Raw genomic sequence first — 15028 nt, 5'->3', positions numbered from 1 at the left:
GACCAATGCATGCTCCAAATTCCCCACCTCCCCATACCCACTCCTCAAGCTTGATCCTAGACTCACTGATGCTCTAATGCAGTCCCTCCCCCCACAAGACCTGGGCCAGGATGGAGCCTGAAGTTTCACCTGATATTCAATGTCGGGTGGCTGGTTGCCCACAGCAACCCTGGTGATGCCAGGAAGGTCTATCAGGGTCAGATCTGGGACGTGAGGGGAGCTGACCTCCAGACTAATCAGCTCATGACTGATCCCCGTGCCTTCCCCAGCGATGGCAATCTGGGCTAGAGAAGAGGAGAAATAAAAACGGAATAGAGCTTGGGATGGAATATCTCATTACAGTGAATCTTCTGAAGGCAACGCCCAGCTGCTGTGATTCAACGGTAAGGCATATTTGGAGCAGATTCATTTCTCCGAAACAAAAAAGGACATCAAAGGATAATCCCGTATTTGCATTGCCAGTGGCCAGAATAGTCTGCAGAGAGAACTAGCGAGAACACCTCTGTAGGTGACATCTATCTGAACCAGTCTTAACCTGGCAGAGCAGGTAAGTTCTTCCTGGTGCCACACCTAAATTCCTCCCATTGATACACTAGGAACTTAATAAAGAGGTAAAATGAAAACAAATAAAAATAAATGGTGACTCCTAAAACATGACCTGGAAAGTTATGGGTGGTGGTACATGCTTGTTTCAGGCAAGCTGAGCATTAGCTGTTGATATTCCATTAAGAGATTAATTCTGTCCCTTCCTCCATAATAATAAAAATTTCAAGATAAGAATTTATTTCATCAAACTTTTAGCTAATACCACTTGACTACTTTATACATCCAGAATGTCTTTTTGGTATGCTTTATATTGGTCAAGAATGTAGAAGGAAATAATAGTAACAATGTTATATGTAGCACAATCTGCTAATTCTGCCCCCCACCCCACCAAATCCATTTCCCAGAGATGTGATCATATAAAATTGTCTGGCCCATGGGATAGATGTGAAGATGCTATGTGCAACTTCCAGAAATATGCTTAAGACAGGGATAGGTCCTTTGCCAATGACTAGCTGGCAGGAATGGGCACTTGACTAAATGATGAGGGGGCCTTGGGAGCAGAGGCCACACAGAGTGTAGGAATGAGACAGGAGTCTGGGTTCATAACCTTGGAACCCTTACATCAGCTTTGAGAGACATAAAACTGACATTGTTTAAACCACTGTGTTAGTAACTTGCTTGCACAAATGGCTTCTATACTCCTTCCCATCTCCATATGAATGCTGCTTTATTGAAAGAATGCCACTTCTCCCATCAAGAGAGTTTGCTTCTTGAAAGTGGGCCTGAGTGCATTAATTTCTTTGGGTAACAGGTTGTCACAAAATGTATTCCAGTAGACACTGAAAGGTGCTTACACATCAGAGCTTCGAACTCAGGTCTCTTGGTACTTGGAAGCCTTCTACCAACATGTTAAAGAACCCAACCCAGTCACCTGGGGGGGACAGGCCACTGTCAGACCATGGGAAGGTCTGGTCATTCCAGTCGAGGATTGGGTTGGTACCCGAGGTCATCCTAGACTGTTGGCCCCAGCCAAATCATCCTAGAGGAAAAGAACTGCCCAGCTGATCCTTTGAATCACAGGAAATAAACTGTTCCAAGCCATTAGGTTTTGAGATTGTTTTGTTACACACCAAGGACTAACTGATACACACTAATTCTGCATTTTCTGCAGGCAACCTAATCCCAACAAACACACAATGACATCTTCATGATAACATTAGTTAATTTTTACACAACAGCCAATAAATGGTAGTTAGTGCTTCCACTTTTATAGAGTCAAATCCATTCTTTCCTACTGCTGGATATCAGTTCATACCATTTTTGCATCTTCCCCAAATTACTAGAACTTAATTATGTGACACACTAGGAAGAAATTAAAGTCAATAAGGGAAAATTGCTTACTCATCTCACTCACACTCAGCAGCAACTAAGTGTATCACTACTTTGTCCCTATCTACATGGGAAATAGATGGGGAAACAGTGGAAACAGTGTCAGACTTTATTTTTCTGGGCTCCAAAATCACTGCAGATGGTGACTGCAGCCATGAAATTAAAAGATGCTTACTCCTTGGAAGGAAAGTTATGACTAAACTAGACAGCATATTCAAAAGCAGAGACATTACTTTGCCAACAAAGGTCCGTCTAGTCAAGGCTATGGTTTTTCCTGTGGTCATGTATGCATGTGAGAGTTGGACTGTGAAGAAGGCTGAATGCCGAAGAATTGATGCTTCTGAACTGTGGTGTTGGAGAAGACTCTTGAGAGTCCCTTGGACTGCAAGGAGATGCAACTGGTCCATTCTGAAGGAGATCAGCCCTGGGATTTCTTTGGAAGGAATGATGCTAAAGCTGAGACTCCAGTACTTTGGCCACCTCATGCGAAGAGTTGACTCATTCAAAAAGACTCTGATGCTGGGAGGGATTGGGGGCAGGAGGAGAAGGGGACGACAGAGGATGAGATGGCTGGATGGCATCACTGACTCGATGGACGTGAGTCTCAGTGAACTCCGGGAGTTGGTGATGGACAGGGAGGCCTGGCGTGCTGGGATTCATGGGGTCGCAAAGAGTCGGACACAACTGAGCGACTGATCTGATCTCTAACGTTAAGCATTGCTGCTGCTGCTAAGTCGCTTCAGTTGTGTCCAACTCCGTGCGACCCCAGAGACGGCAGCCCACCAGGCTCCCCCGTCCCTGGGATTCTCCAGGCAAGAACACTGGAGTGGGTTGCCATTTCCTTCTCCAATGCATGAAAGGGAGAAGTGAAAGTGAGGCCGCTCAGTCCTGTCTGACTCTTAGCAACCCCATGGACTGCAGCCTACCAGGCTCCACCGTCCATGGGATTTTCCAGGCAAGAGTACTGGAGTAGTGGGGTGCCATTGCCTTCTCCGACATTAAGCGTTAATTTTCTCTTTTCAGATGTTTCAAATTGATAAAGTAATCTCTGTGGTGTGCATTTTCTGAGACCTGCCATATATTATTCTAAACTGGGATTATTCAAGCACATGCATCCCACTCTTGGAAGAAAAAGACTTCCGGTTCTGAACAGGATTCAGTGATGGTCCAGTCAGCATTTTGGAAAGCTGGTTAACAGGTGAAGGTGTTCCTTGGCCCCACACCCTGACATCAGATCTGTGGAGTGGAAAGGCCTTTGAATAAAGGACAAATACTCCATATTTGAAGACAAGCTTCAAAATTCACATTATGCTCAGATACATACTTACATACTAAGTAATAAATTACTGAGGTCAGATTCTGTCCAAAGCACTGGTCTTAATGACAGTAAAAAAAAGAGAAAATACAAGAGAGCTGGGGGCCTGATGGAGGGAAGGGAAGGTTCCTGAGGGACCAGAACAGGCCTAGAAAGGGGAGAGTGGGAACAGTGACAGGCAGATCCCATCTATTTCACCTTGTTGACCAGATATCCAAATAGGCATGAAGAACAAATATGGGACACTTACCTTCACTGATTTCCTTTTCCACCTGTGAAGCATCTGAAATCTCAATCTCTTTGTCCAGGAAGCTGACTTTGCCTTTCCACTGGTCTTCATTCCCAAGTTTTTTCAGCCTCAGCACAAGAGGACATCTTGTAACAATACCTAGGAAACCACTACTCATCAGGTCTATACTCTGCTGCTAACAGTCCTATATGGTGGTCTTAGACCAGTGGTTCTTAAATTTGTATATAATCATCCGGGAGGCTCCTAAAACTGCAAACTCCCTGTTCTCACCCTTTGACTCTCTGAGGCATCCTATCTGGGGTGACTCATGAATGTGCATCTAGAATGTACATTTCAGATGGAGTTTGACTTGAAATCCCCTACTTTAGATCTCTTGCTTCACCCCAGTGTTTTCCATCAGCCCAAGTGGTACACTGCATTGGGAAACCCCAGACTTCAGCAAACATCCTCCACCATCCCCCAGAAGACACAAGGAGAAGACAGTCATCTGTGAGCGGAGGACACAGGCCTCAGGAGAAACCAACCCTGGTAATACCTTGATCTTGGGATTCTAGCCTCCCAAATTTTGAGAAGTAAACTTCTATTGTTTAAGCCCAAGTCTGAGGTCTTCTGTTACTGCAGCCTGAGCTAACCAATGCAGAAGCCAAGTGCTTACCACTGCCCCTGGGGAGGGCGACCCCAGACAGGGCCTCCAGCACGGAGCTCTTGCCCGAGCTCTGGTCCCCGATAACGGCAATGGCGGGCAGGGCCAGGTCCTGCTCCACGCCCAGGGCCCGCAGGGAGTCGATGAGGTCAATGCAGGGCCGTACCTTTTCCTCATATTGGCTGTACAGGTTGCTCTTGGACTCCTGGAAGAAGCAGAATGGGAGATCTCTATCATAACCTGCAGGTCACGTTCCATCAAAGATGGACAACTTCAATCATCCTAATGTATACAGGTGATTAAAGCTCCCCAATCTAGAGAATGAGGGTAAAACAGAAATAAATATTTGAAGAAATAAATGTCCTCAAACTTGGTGAAAACTATTAACCCAAAGATCCCCAAAGCTCAATGAGCCCAGAGCAAAGGAAACATAAAGTAACTATATCAAGGCACACTATAGTCAAATTGGTCAAAATCAGTGATAATGACAGAATGCCAGCCAGAAAATGACATGTTATGTACAGAAGAATAAACATGAGATTTATAGCATATTTCTCAGTAGAAACTATGCAAATGAGAAGACAGTGTAGCAGCTTTGTTAAAGTACTGAGAAAAATCATCAACCTAAAATTTTCTACTCAGAAAAAAAAATCTTTTAAAATAAGAAAGTGAGTAAGGACTTTTCAGGATGTACAAAAATGAATGAATTCATCACTAGCAGACCTGCATTACAGGAAATGTTTAGGATGCCCTTCAAGCCAAAGGAAAATGATATGGAATGGACATTTTAATCTACACCAAGGAATTTACACCAGAATGGTAACTACTATACTTTTTTATTACTTAAATATCTTTTTATTTATTTTAGATATTTGAAATACAACTTTATTCTGATTCTAAAGGAAAAGGAATGGAAATGACAGTAACAAATAAGATTCCACCTCTCAATATTGTCATGTGACTATAGCAGTCTTATATTTGAAACTCAAGGAGGAAACAACTGTGTTGCAAAACCCCTAAATATGCCGGTCCAAAAACAGAAAGTATTTTTTTTTTAAAGTGCCACATTCACTCCAAAGCCCATCCATCTCCTTCAGCATCCAAAGATTAAGCACACGTTCTGCTTAGCTATGTAATAAAGTGGCAAACACGCTGCAGCATTGACATCACAGGACAGTCGCCTATAAAACTAGCCTTCCAACGCTGGGCCCCAGCTTCGCTTTCTCACAGGTCATCATCTTCATCCGGGAGAGCAGTTGTCTGAGCAACCTCTAAATTGTGCTCATACCGTGCTGCCAAGGCTGGGTCCATGACCACCTCTGGCAGGGCAAGAGCAGGCATGGCAACAAACTCCAAGTTAGGGTCTCCAATCAGTTTTCTAGGAAGCCAGAGGAAGGGCTTTTCAAAGCTGTAGTTACTTTGGCAGAAATGTGATAGTACTGAAGATTCTTCTTTCAGTGGAAGACAACTGACTTTGCCTTAACCTTTCTGTTCTTAACATCCACTTTGTTGCCACAGATATCTTTAAAAGACATTGGCCATTTCCAAAAGGATAACAATGTAATGTGGGGGCTTAAAATATTGATAAAATAAAAACTCAATGCAAAAATGGCATGCAGGCTGGGAGGAGACAAATGGACACATATTATCATAAGGTTCTTATATTATATATGAAATAATATATTAGTACTTGAAGGTAAACTTGATAAATTAAAGACATGATATACTCCCTAAAACAGTTGTACTCAATAAACCAACAAAGGAGATAAAATGAAATCATAAAAAACTTAGTTAATTCAAAAGAAAGCAGAAAAAGAGGAAATGAAGAATAGGGCAAATGGAAAACAAATAGCAAAATGATCTTTCCAAGTCCAATTATATTAACAATCACAGTAAATCTAAAGAGTCTAAATACTCCTAGAATAGTCAAATGACTTTGAAAAACAAAAGAGTTGGAGGGTTAACATGACCTGATTTCCATAATTATTATTAAAGCTGTGGTAACCAATTTTCTTTAGGGTTGATTGGTTTGATCTCCTTGCAGTCCAAGGGACTCTCAAGAGTCTTCTCCAGCAACACACTTCAAAAACATCAATTCCTCACCTCCCTTTACCCTTCCCAAATTACTCTTGGCAATTCCTTCTCCTCTCCTCTATCCTGTCCACTTGTCCTTGTATCCACACTAAGTTCAAGCTCTCTCCTCTACTGCAATAGTCTTGAATAAAATCTTCCCCACTATTTTTAAACAAGTGTCCTGTGTGAATTTTCTCACTTAAGAAAGATTTGGAGCTTGAATCCCCAGGGAAAACCTTGTGGGGGCTATGCACATACCTGGCTGTACCTTCCTACTCATCAGTGGCTTATTTTAGCCCTCCTTACGGGTTGTTGACTTCCCTGGTGGCTCAGACGGTAAAGCATCTGTCTACAATGCGGGAGACCCGGGTTTGATCCCTGGGTTGGGATGATCCCCTGGAGAAGGAAATGTCAATCCACTCCAGGACTATTGCCTGGAAAATCCCATGGACAGAGGAGCCTGGTAGGCTATAGCCCATGGGGTCGCAAGGAGTCGTACATGACTGAGCGACTTCACTTTCTTTCACTATGGGTTCTTTTTGTTTTCATTTCTTTATATCACCCATTCCCAAGAGTTTATAAAACATGAACAGTAATTAGCCAAAATGCATGTGCCAACCACCTGGGTTAAGAAAACACATATTCCCAGTACTTGAGACACTTTGTCCACCCCTCCCCAGGCACCTTCCTCCTAAAACCCCTTTACCTCTAGAGGGTCCCTCTATTTCCAGGTTTATGAAAACGATGTCCTTGCTCTTCATTCGTTGTACCACCCACCCATCTTTCCCTAAAAAATACATGGCTTATGGTGGCCTGGATCTTTATATAAATGGAATGATACAGTATATTTCTTCTGTGACCTGATTCTAGGGGATTCACCACAGTCTATTTATTGTTATTTATTTATTTTTTGGGGGCCATGCCGTGTGGCTTCCAGGGGACCTTAGTTCCCCAACCACAGATTGAATCCAACCTATGGCAGTTAAAGTGTTAGCCCGAACCATAGAGCCACCAGCCACACCATTGTTTTTTAGACCCAGCCATCATGATACCTGGAAGTCTAGCTCATTACTTTTCACTTCTGTGTGGAATTCTACTGCATACCACAATCTATGTATGCATTCCACTACTCATGGACACTTGTGTTATTTCTGGTTTTGCTTATAAAAAATGCTGTACAAACATGGCAAAATGCATCTCAAACCTCAGCACAAAGAAAAATCACCTAGAAGTCTTGTAGAAACACAGATGGTAGGTCACACCCCTGAAATTTCTAGTTCACTAGGTCTGGGGAAGGGTGTGCGAGGGTGATAGTTTGCATTTCAAACTTCCCCAGAGATATTAATGTTGCTTCTCTGGGGATCATACTCTGAGAACCAAGGTCAATATCTAGAAGTGGAATTTCTGGGTCATAAGATACACCTTGTTCAACCTGGCCAGAAAGGCCAAGCTACACTCACCTGATACGAAGAGTCAACCCACTGGAAAAGATTCTGATGCTGGGAAAGACTGAAGGCTAAAGGAGAAGAGCTTGGCAGAGGATGAGATGGTTAGATAGCATGCACCGACTCAATGCACATAAATTTAACTCTGGGAGATGGAAGACAGAGGAGCCTGGCATGCTACAGTCCAGTAGTAGGACACAACTTAGCAACTGAATAACAACAACAACATTCAAACACGTGGGTGTGAGCATTATGAGTTCCTACTGCCCTATACCTTGCCAGTTACAGCCAGGCAAGAGCCAACAGTTATATCATGGTGCTGGAAAGATGGGTGAATTTCTTATTTTTCTGTGTCCTTTGGTGTAGTTTATAATATTGTTTAAAATATTGTTAACCACGGATGATTAAAATGGAGTCAATTGAAAAGAGGCTGAAGATCCATTGCTTTAAAACATATGACAGCAATAAACAGAGCTCTTTCTAAGTGCCCAGCCTCTACCTCCTCTCAGTTCAGTTCAGTTCAGTTGCTCAGTTGTGTCCGACTCTTTGCGACCCCATGATTTGCAGCATGCCAGGCCTCCCTGTTCATCACCAACTCCCGGAGTTCACTCAGACTCACGTCCATCGAGTCAGTGATGCCATCCAGACATCTCATCCTCTGTCGTCCTCTTCTCCTCCTGCCCCCCATCGCTCCCAGCATCAGAGTCTTTTCCAATGAGTCAACTCTTCACATGAGGTGGCCAAAGTACTGGAGTTTCAGCTTCACCAACAGCTGCACAAAGTAAATACTCCTCCTCTCAACAGCTGCACAAAGTAAATACTCTTATTATTTTCATTTTAGAAATGGAAAACCAAGCTTCTAAAGGGAGGAGTAACCATTCAAGATCTTACAGCTGCACGTTGTCAGCAGTGGAATCAAATTTAGGTCGAACTGATTCGAGAAGCCAAGTTTGGTTCCCACCAAAAATATGTCTCATTCCTGGGAGAAAAGACACCACATGGCTTCACTGTCGGAGATATCACAATGACACTTAGGAGGTTTGAGCTCGAGACCGAACTATGATGTGGGCATGTGATCTCACAGGGCTCCTTGGGCCCAGTGCCTGGGCCCAATTCTTACACCAGCCCATTGGCCTCTTGCCTGGATTTTCCAGACCAAAATTACACCCCAACCAGGTGGCTGAGATGGTAAAGAATCCTCCTGCAATACAGGAGACCCTGGTTTGACGCCTTGGTTGGGAAGATCCCCTAGAGAAAGGAATGGCTACCCACTCCAGTATTCTTGCCTGGAGAATCCCATGGACAGAGGAGTCTGGCAGGTTACAGTCCATGGGGTCACAGACAGACATGACTGAGTGACTAACACTTTCACTTTCAAGATCAGCTAAGGCAAAACACTAATGGCTTTTGGCTGTAAGAAAAGTGAAGTCTCTCAGTCATGTCCGATTCTTTGCGACCCCATAGACTGTAGCTTACCAGGCTCCTCTGTCCATGGGATTTTCCAGGCAACAGTACTAGAGTGGATTGCCATTTCCTTCTCCAGGGGATCTTCCCGACCCAGGGCTTGAACCCGGGTCTCCCGCATTGTAGACAGACGCTTTACTGTCTGAGCCACCAGGGAAGTCCTTTGGCTGCGAGAAGGGCCCAAGCAGAATGAATCACATCTTTGCATCCACATATAGCCCCTGGAGAGATGAGGAAGCGAGCATCCCTGGGCACCAATGGCATCGCTGTTATCAATGGGCAGCCCACAAGTGAACACAGTTCATGTCCACATGGACAGCGGTTTTCAGGCATCAACTTACAGTTTCATGTTCCCTCACCACATCATCACTTCCATTTAGACTGGATTCAGGTGAATTAGGTTCTTTGATATCCAAGTCAGAATGAACCATCTTCTTCCTTTATCAGTTCAGCATAAATCAAGCACATCAGGATTAACACAATTCAGGAGCTGGGTACATTCAATCATGGAACCAAACCCACCATAAGACACACTGGGACTGAGTGGGAGATCAGAAAGAAATGACAGGAGAACTCCAAGGAACCAAATGTCAGATGAAGATATGCTCCATCCCAGCTCAGTGGTCTTCAAAGACATGCTTCTGGATGCCAAAAGCTTTTTAAAAACTCTGTATTTCCAATCATGATTATAGGGTGAACATCAAAAATTTTTTTCACCATAAATTTAAATAGCAACAAAGAATGAAATTTCTAATGCATTTTAAAATTTACATTTAAAAATAAAATTACTGTAAGACTCTTTCCAATGTAGATGAGGGATTCTAAATATTTGATAATACCCAAACATTTTACATATATATATATATATATATATATATATATATATATATAGCATAGCTTGCATGATCTTAGTTCCCTGACCAGGGCTTGAACTCAGGTCCCCGCAATGAAAGTGTTGAGCCCTAACCACTGGACTATATGTTAAAAATTTGTAATTTTTTTTCTGGGACCATAAGCTTCTAAATATTAAGATTTATGTAATAATCTTGGATAAAAGTAAATGAAAATATATTTCTCCTAGGACTTGAAATAAATGTTATAAAAAGTATAAAGCACTTACCTCAATATACCTTCCTTTTACTTGACAATGTAGTGCTGACTAGTTGGTAGAAATGCAGAGCTCTGCTCCAACACCGCCTTGGAATCAGGCAAAACATACAAATTAGACCAAAACCCAATGAACACAATACATGTCAGTGCTCATCGCCATACATTCCATTGCTGAGAATGGTGAAGATGCAGAGGGGATGTGCTTTGAAGGAAGTTCACAGTTCCCTGAGTCCTTTTGTAAACCTTAAATATTTAAATTCTAAGGTTGAAGGATAAAGCAGAGAGACTTGCTGTCCGTGTACTGAATCAACACTTTTTTTTCCTGATGCTCTTCTTGTATATTCTCTAGGGACCCTCCCCCAAGGCCTATGCGGATTTTGGATCCACATTGAAAGGGCAAGTTGAAAGCGCAAGCTTGCTTAAAAAAAAAGGGTGGGGGAGGGATGGATTGTGTTCACTGTATAGCGGAAGGGGATTTTGAAAGGGGATCAACTTTAAAGAATACTTATGGAATCTGGCAATTTATTTCTTAACCACCACACATCCCCATGATTTCGTGTGCCCAGGGGCTCCTAGGCTGGAGCTGGGGCCCCAGGTTAAAGACCACAACCTCAGCTGACCTTACTGTGCCCAGTCATGTGGCATCATTGATCCCCAGGGCTAGCACTCAATGACCATGGGTGCTTTGAGAACAAAAAAGTCTCTCTCTTTGTTTCATAAAGTGACATTCCCTTGAAAACCAAGTCTTGTGAGTTTTGTCTGTACATCTTAAATATCTGTACCTATCTCAGATAGTCTTTGAAAATCAATTTGGATCTCTGGGGCAAGGCCATCTCCGTAATAAAAATCAGTGTTTTACTTACTCGTCACATTCAGCACCTGGCTGCGCTTGTCGAACTGAACAGCCCAAATAATTCAGTCCAGGTAATCCTTTAAGAACTTATATTTGCTTTTTCTCATGGAAGTGTTTCGCCTTCCAAAAACTCACTGACATTTAAATTGTTTATGATTGTAATAGGGAGTAACAAATCTGACACTGTATTAGATCTGTTTCTTTAACTTTTCCCTTTATATTCCACTATTAGGGGACGCACACTGACTGAAACTGCCCACGCTGGCCAGGCACCACGGTAACCATTTGCATCCGTTGTTTTATGACAGGAGGTCTTGGTAAGAAAAGGGAACTAATAAGTCACCACCAACAGAAAGAGTTTGGGAAAAGTCAGGAGACACCACATGTCCAGCCACCTCCCAGAATCCTTCTCGCTGGCATCCATCTTGGCTGAATAAGGTGTGCACCACCAGGGAGGACCCTGAGTCAGAATGATTGGCTAAAGACAACCTGGAAACTAACCCCATCACCATAAAATCCAAGACTGCGAGCCACTTGGCGGAGCTGTTCTCCTGGGTTCCCTTACCCTCCTGCTCTCCACCCGGGTGCCCTTTCCCAATAAAATCTCTTGCTTTGTCAGCACATGTGTGTGTCTCCTTGGACAATCCATTTCCGAGTGTTAGATAAGGGCTCAGTTTCGGGCCCTGGAAGGGGTCCCGCTTCCTGCAACACTATTGCTTTTGCCACAAGTTAATCATTAAAGGGATGTTCCCTACAGCTTAAACACAATGGCCCCCAAGGCAGGATGTAAAATTAAAACACTTTTTCAGCTCACAAGAAGCATTCTGACCCAGCCGCCTGTGAATGACCACAATAAAGAAGAAATCAACACATCCCCTCTTACTTCCCTAAGTCCAACAAAAACTTGATTTAAAATTTGACTTATTAATTCCGCGAATGCCACCCCCGGCTGCTCCGCGTGTTGCAGGTCTCAGCAATGCCTGGGCTTTCGGCCAGCCACCAGTACTGTCCTACCTCGCTCCACCCGGAAAACTAACTGCGCCGGCCCCACACCATCGCATCCCGCTGCACAGCTGCTGGAAGCAGCTCTCCATCCCCTGGGTGACCGGTCCTCCGCGCAGGGCACTTCTGCGCATGCCCTATCTCCGGCCAGCCCCGGCTTTCTAAAGGGAAGCTCCCTCAGGCAAAACCTGTCCGCGGAGACCCTCGGCTACAACATCCCTCTTTTCAGCGAGATTGGGGAAGATCCCTGGGTCGTTGCGCTTCCAAGGATACCGCCCAGCCCCCGGCGTAGAGTTGTTTGGCTTGCACTCCTTAGCTCCCTCGGAGACCCTCTTTACCTGCTCTGCTCCACCTTCCTATTTCTTCCGGCAGAAAAGTCGCCAGTGCTTGTTTTTTGACGCGTAACTCAAAAGCCTTAGCCGCGTGTCGGTGGGAAAGCAGAATCAAGTATGCTCTGAACCCAGCCAATACTGCATTATCATCATCATGTCATCATCACTATTGCGTGCTAAGTCGTTTCAGTCGTGTCCGACTCTTTGAGACCCCATGGACTGCAGCCCACCAGGTTCCTCTGTTCATGGCATTCTCCAGGCAAGAATACTGGGTTGCCATCACTATTAATCATTTTCATTCTTACTATTACTGCTGCTGCTGCTGCTAAGTCGCTTCTGTCGTGTCCGACTTTTCGAGACCCCATGGACTGCAGCCTACCAGGCTCCTCCGTCCGTGGGATTTTCCAGGCAGGAGTACTGGAGTGGGGTGCTATCGCCTTCTCCTAGTCTGCGCAATACCGGTACCCCAGAGCGCTCAACTCCCAGCCAACGCCCAAATGCCCCAACCCGCGGAGGGTGCCCAGACCCAGGAGCGCTACACTTACCCGTCCCCAGCGCAGAGACCGGCAGGCTCCCAGCGCTCACCCTCCTCGGCTTTATTCAGCGCTAACGCCGCCCCTAGCTCTCTGCCCCGCCTCCCCGTCCTTCATCTCCTACCAAGCCCCGGAGAAACGAAACTCAGAAAGTTTTCAGGGCTGCTGGATCGGAAGGGAAACCGAAACCGAACGGGTGGCGCACTTCCGCACCGGCGCCTCCCGAGGTCGCTGCTCCCCTCACCCTCAGCTGTATTCTCCCAAAGGCACTCTAGGTGCGCCCCGCACCAACAGCATCCCTAGGAGCTTGCGGGAAATGCAGATTCTCGGCCCGCACCCAGACCTGCTGCCTCAGAAACTCGGGCGCAGGACCCAGCTACCCGAGCTTTATCCGGCCCTTCTGAAGTTCCTGGCAGTTTGAGAACCTCTGCTCAAACAGCCCCGAGTCATCCAAAGCCGAAGGTAGCTTGGAACCTAGCTGGTCCCTTAACCTTTGGTTGTTTGAACAGATGCATTGATAACTGGGTATCAAACTCCTGCTGTAGGTTCATTGGGAACATTCCAGCCCCGGAGGGATTATCAAGCATGCTAGGGAGCTACCCCCTTAGCCCCCTCCTCACCCAGACCTACATCAGGCTCCTTTCTCAATTTTCCTTATCCTCTTCAAGCACCGGCCCCTCTCCCCACCTTTAAATCTCTTGACCACTCTGCTTGTCATGTGGGATCTTGGTTTCTTGACCAGGGATCAAACCTGTGCCCCCTGAATCGGAAGCAAAGGGTTCCCGGAACCACCAGGGAAGTCCCAAGCCCTCCCTGAAGTTTAGCTCATTTGATTTCTTCAGGATGGAAATGAGTAGAAAGGGGGGGACCAAGGTCAAATAGACCCAAAGATGAGCCCTCCCGGAGGGCTTTGGGAGTGAGGAGTAAAATTTCATTTTGGAAAGGGCTGGCACCCCACCTCCATTCTCCTTGGCTCAGCTAAGAAGCCTGGACAACAAGTGTCCTCCCCACAAAGACTCCTGTGGTTAGAGAGGGTCTCCTACCCGCTACACAAAGACCCAGAACTGCCCCTTTTCCAAGTCCTGGGGTCAGATGTCAACTTAAAAAAAAAAACAAAACTGCACACCTAAAAAAATTGAGAATTATATTTTACTTGGTGGACTTGCTGAGGACTTACCCTGGAAGACAGCCTCTCAGACTGCTCTTAGGGATGGCTCCAAACAGGTCAGAGAGGAGCCAGAATATATAGGAGTTTTTGCAAAAAAATCCAGGTAGTGAAAATATTAACAAAGTTACTGTTACTTAAAGAAAAACCAGACATCTCAAGTTCATGAATTCAGCACTTATTCTATGTATGGGAAGATGCAACAGTCTGGGCTCCTTGAAATTGTTCCTTTGATGTGCACCTTAGCCGTCTAGGGCCAGCATCCTGCTTTTCCTCATCCTGAATCCCTGAAGGACGTACAGTCACAGGTCAAAAAATGCAGTGGGTGCTAGCGTGATGGCTGCAATATCTTTTGTCTACTGATATGGCAGGTGACATTCTTCAGCCACATCGGGAAAACTTGGATAGAACCAATTTCAATGTCGTGGCACCCAAAAGAAGGGGAGGGGGCCACACAGAGCAGCTCCCTGGCGTGAAGTCTGGTATGTAGCCCTCTGCTGGGGTCTAATGGGAGAACACGGGCTTCCCCAGCAATTTTCAAGGAACCCTTGCATGGCTGCTTACCCATCCAGGCCTCAGTTACTTCCTAGTTACAAATGAGAAATGGAATATTTCCTGCCATATCAGTAAACAAGGATGTCACAATCACCAGCCATTGTAGCCACAGCTTACCGTGAACTGGTGAGCCCTAAAGAAACTCAGGAAGGAGAATACTTGCCATCTAGCAGCCATCATGGTACTCTCTTCCAAAAACACAAGAGAGGATGCTACACATGGACATCATCAGATGGTCAATACTTAAATCAGATTGATTATATTCATTGCAGCCAAAGATGGAGAAGCTCTATACAGTCAGCAAAAACAAGACCAGGAGCTGACTGTGGCTCAGATCATGAACTCCTTATTGC

The 15028-nt window shown here is 45.0% G+C and overlaps 1 protein-coding gene across 4 annotated transcripts in view; it reads right to left on the bottom strand.

The window, feature by feature from the left end:
* The window catches only part of MX1 (MX dynamin like GTPase 1), a 33965-nt gene extending 20926 nt beyond the window's left edge, over positions 1-13039 (bottom strand). Inside the window, exons 1-6 of one of the 4 annotated variants that reach the window (XM_055569724.1) lie at positions 12968-13039; positions 10246-10322; positions 9467-9563; positions 4156-4348; positions 3501-3638; positions 130-284 (exon numbers count right to left, since the gene is read on the bottom strand). In XM_055569724.1, coding sequence (XP_055425699.1) covers positions 130-284; positions 3501-3638; positions 4156-4348; positions 9467-9556 — 576 coding nt within the window. In that variant the 5' untranslated portion in view covers positions 9557-9563; positions 10246-10322; positions 12968-13039. Of the gene's footprint in view, positions 1-129; positions 285-3500; positions 3639-4155; positions 4349-8280; positions 8466-8552; positions 8641-9466; positions 9564-10245; positions 10323-12967 lie in introns of those variants that run through there. The other 3 variants (XM_055569725.1, XM_055569727.1, XM_055569728.1) reach the window with 3 other exon arrangements.
* Positions 13040-15028: the final 1989 nt, after the last annotated feature.

This window comes from Bubalus kerabau, chromosome 2 (assembly GCF_029407905.1).
Source record: "Bubalus kerabau isolate K-KA32 ecotype Philippines breed swamp buffalo chromosome 2, PCC_UOA_SB_1v2, whole genome shotgun sequence".
NCBI classification, from domain to species: Eukaryota; Metazoa; Chordata; class Mammalia; order Artiodactyla; family Bovidae; genus Bubalus; species Bubalus kerabau.
The sequence above is the reverse complement of the archived record's forward strand: the minus strand, read 5'-3'. Positions and strand labels throughout refer to the sequence as shown.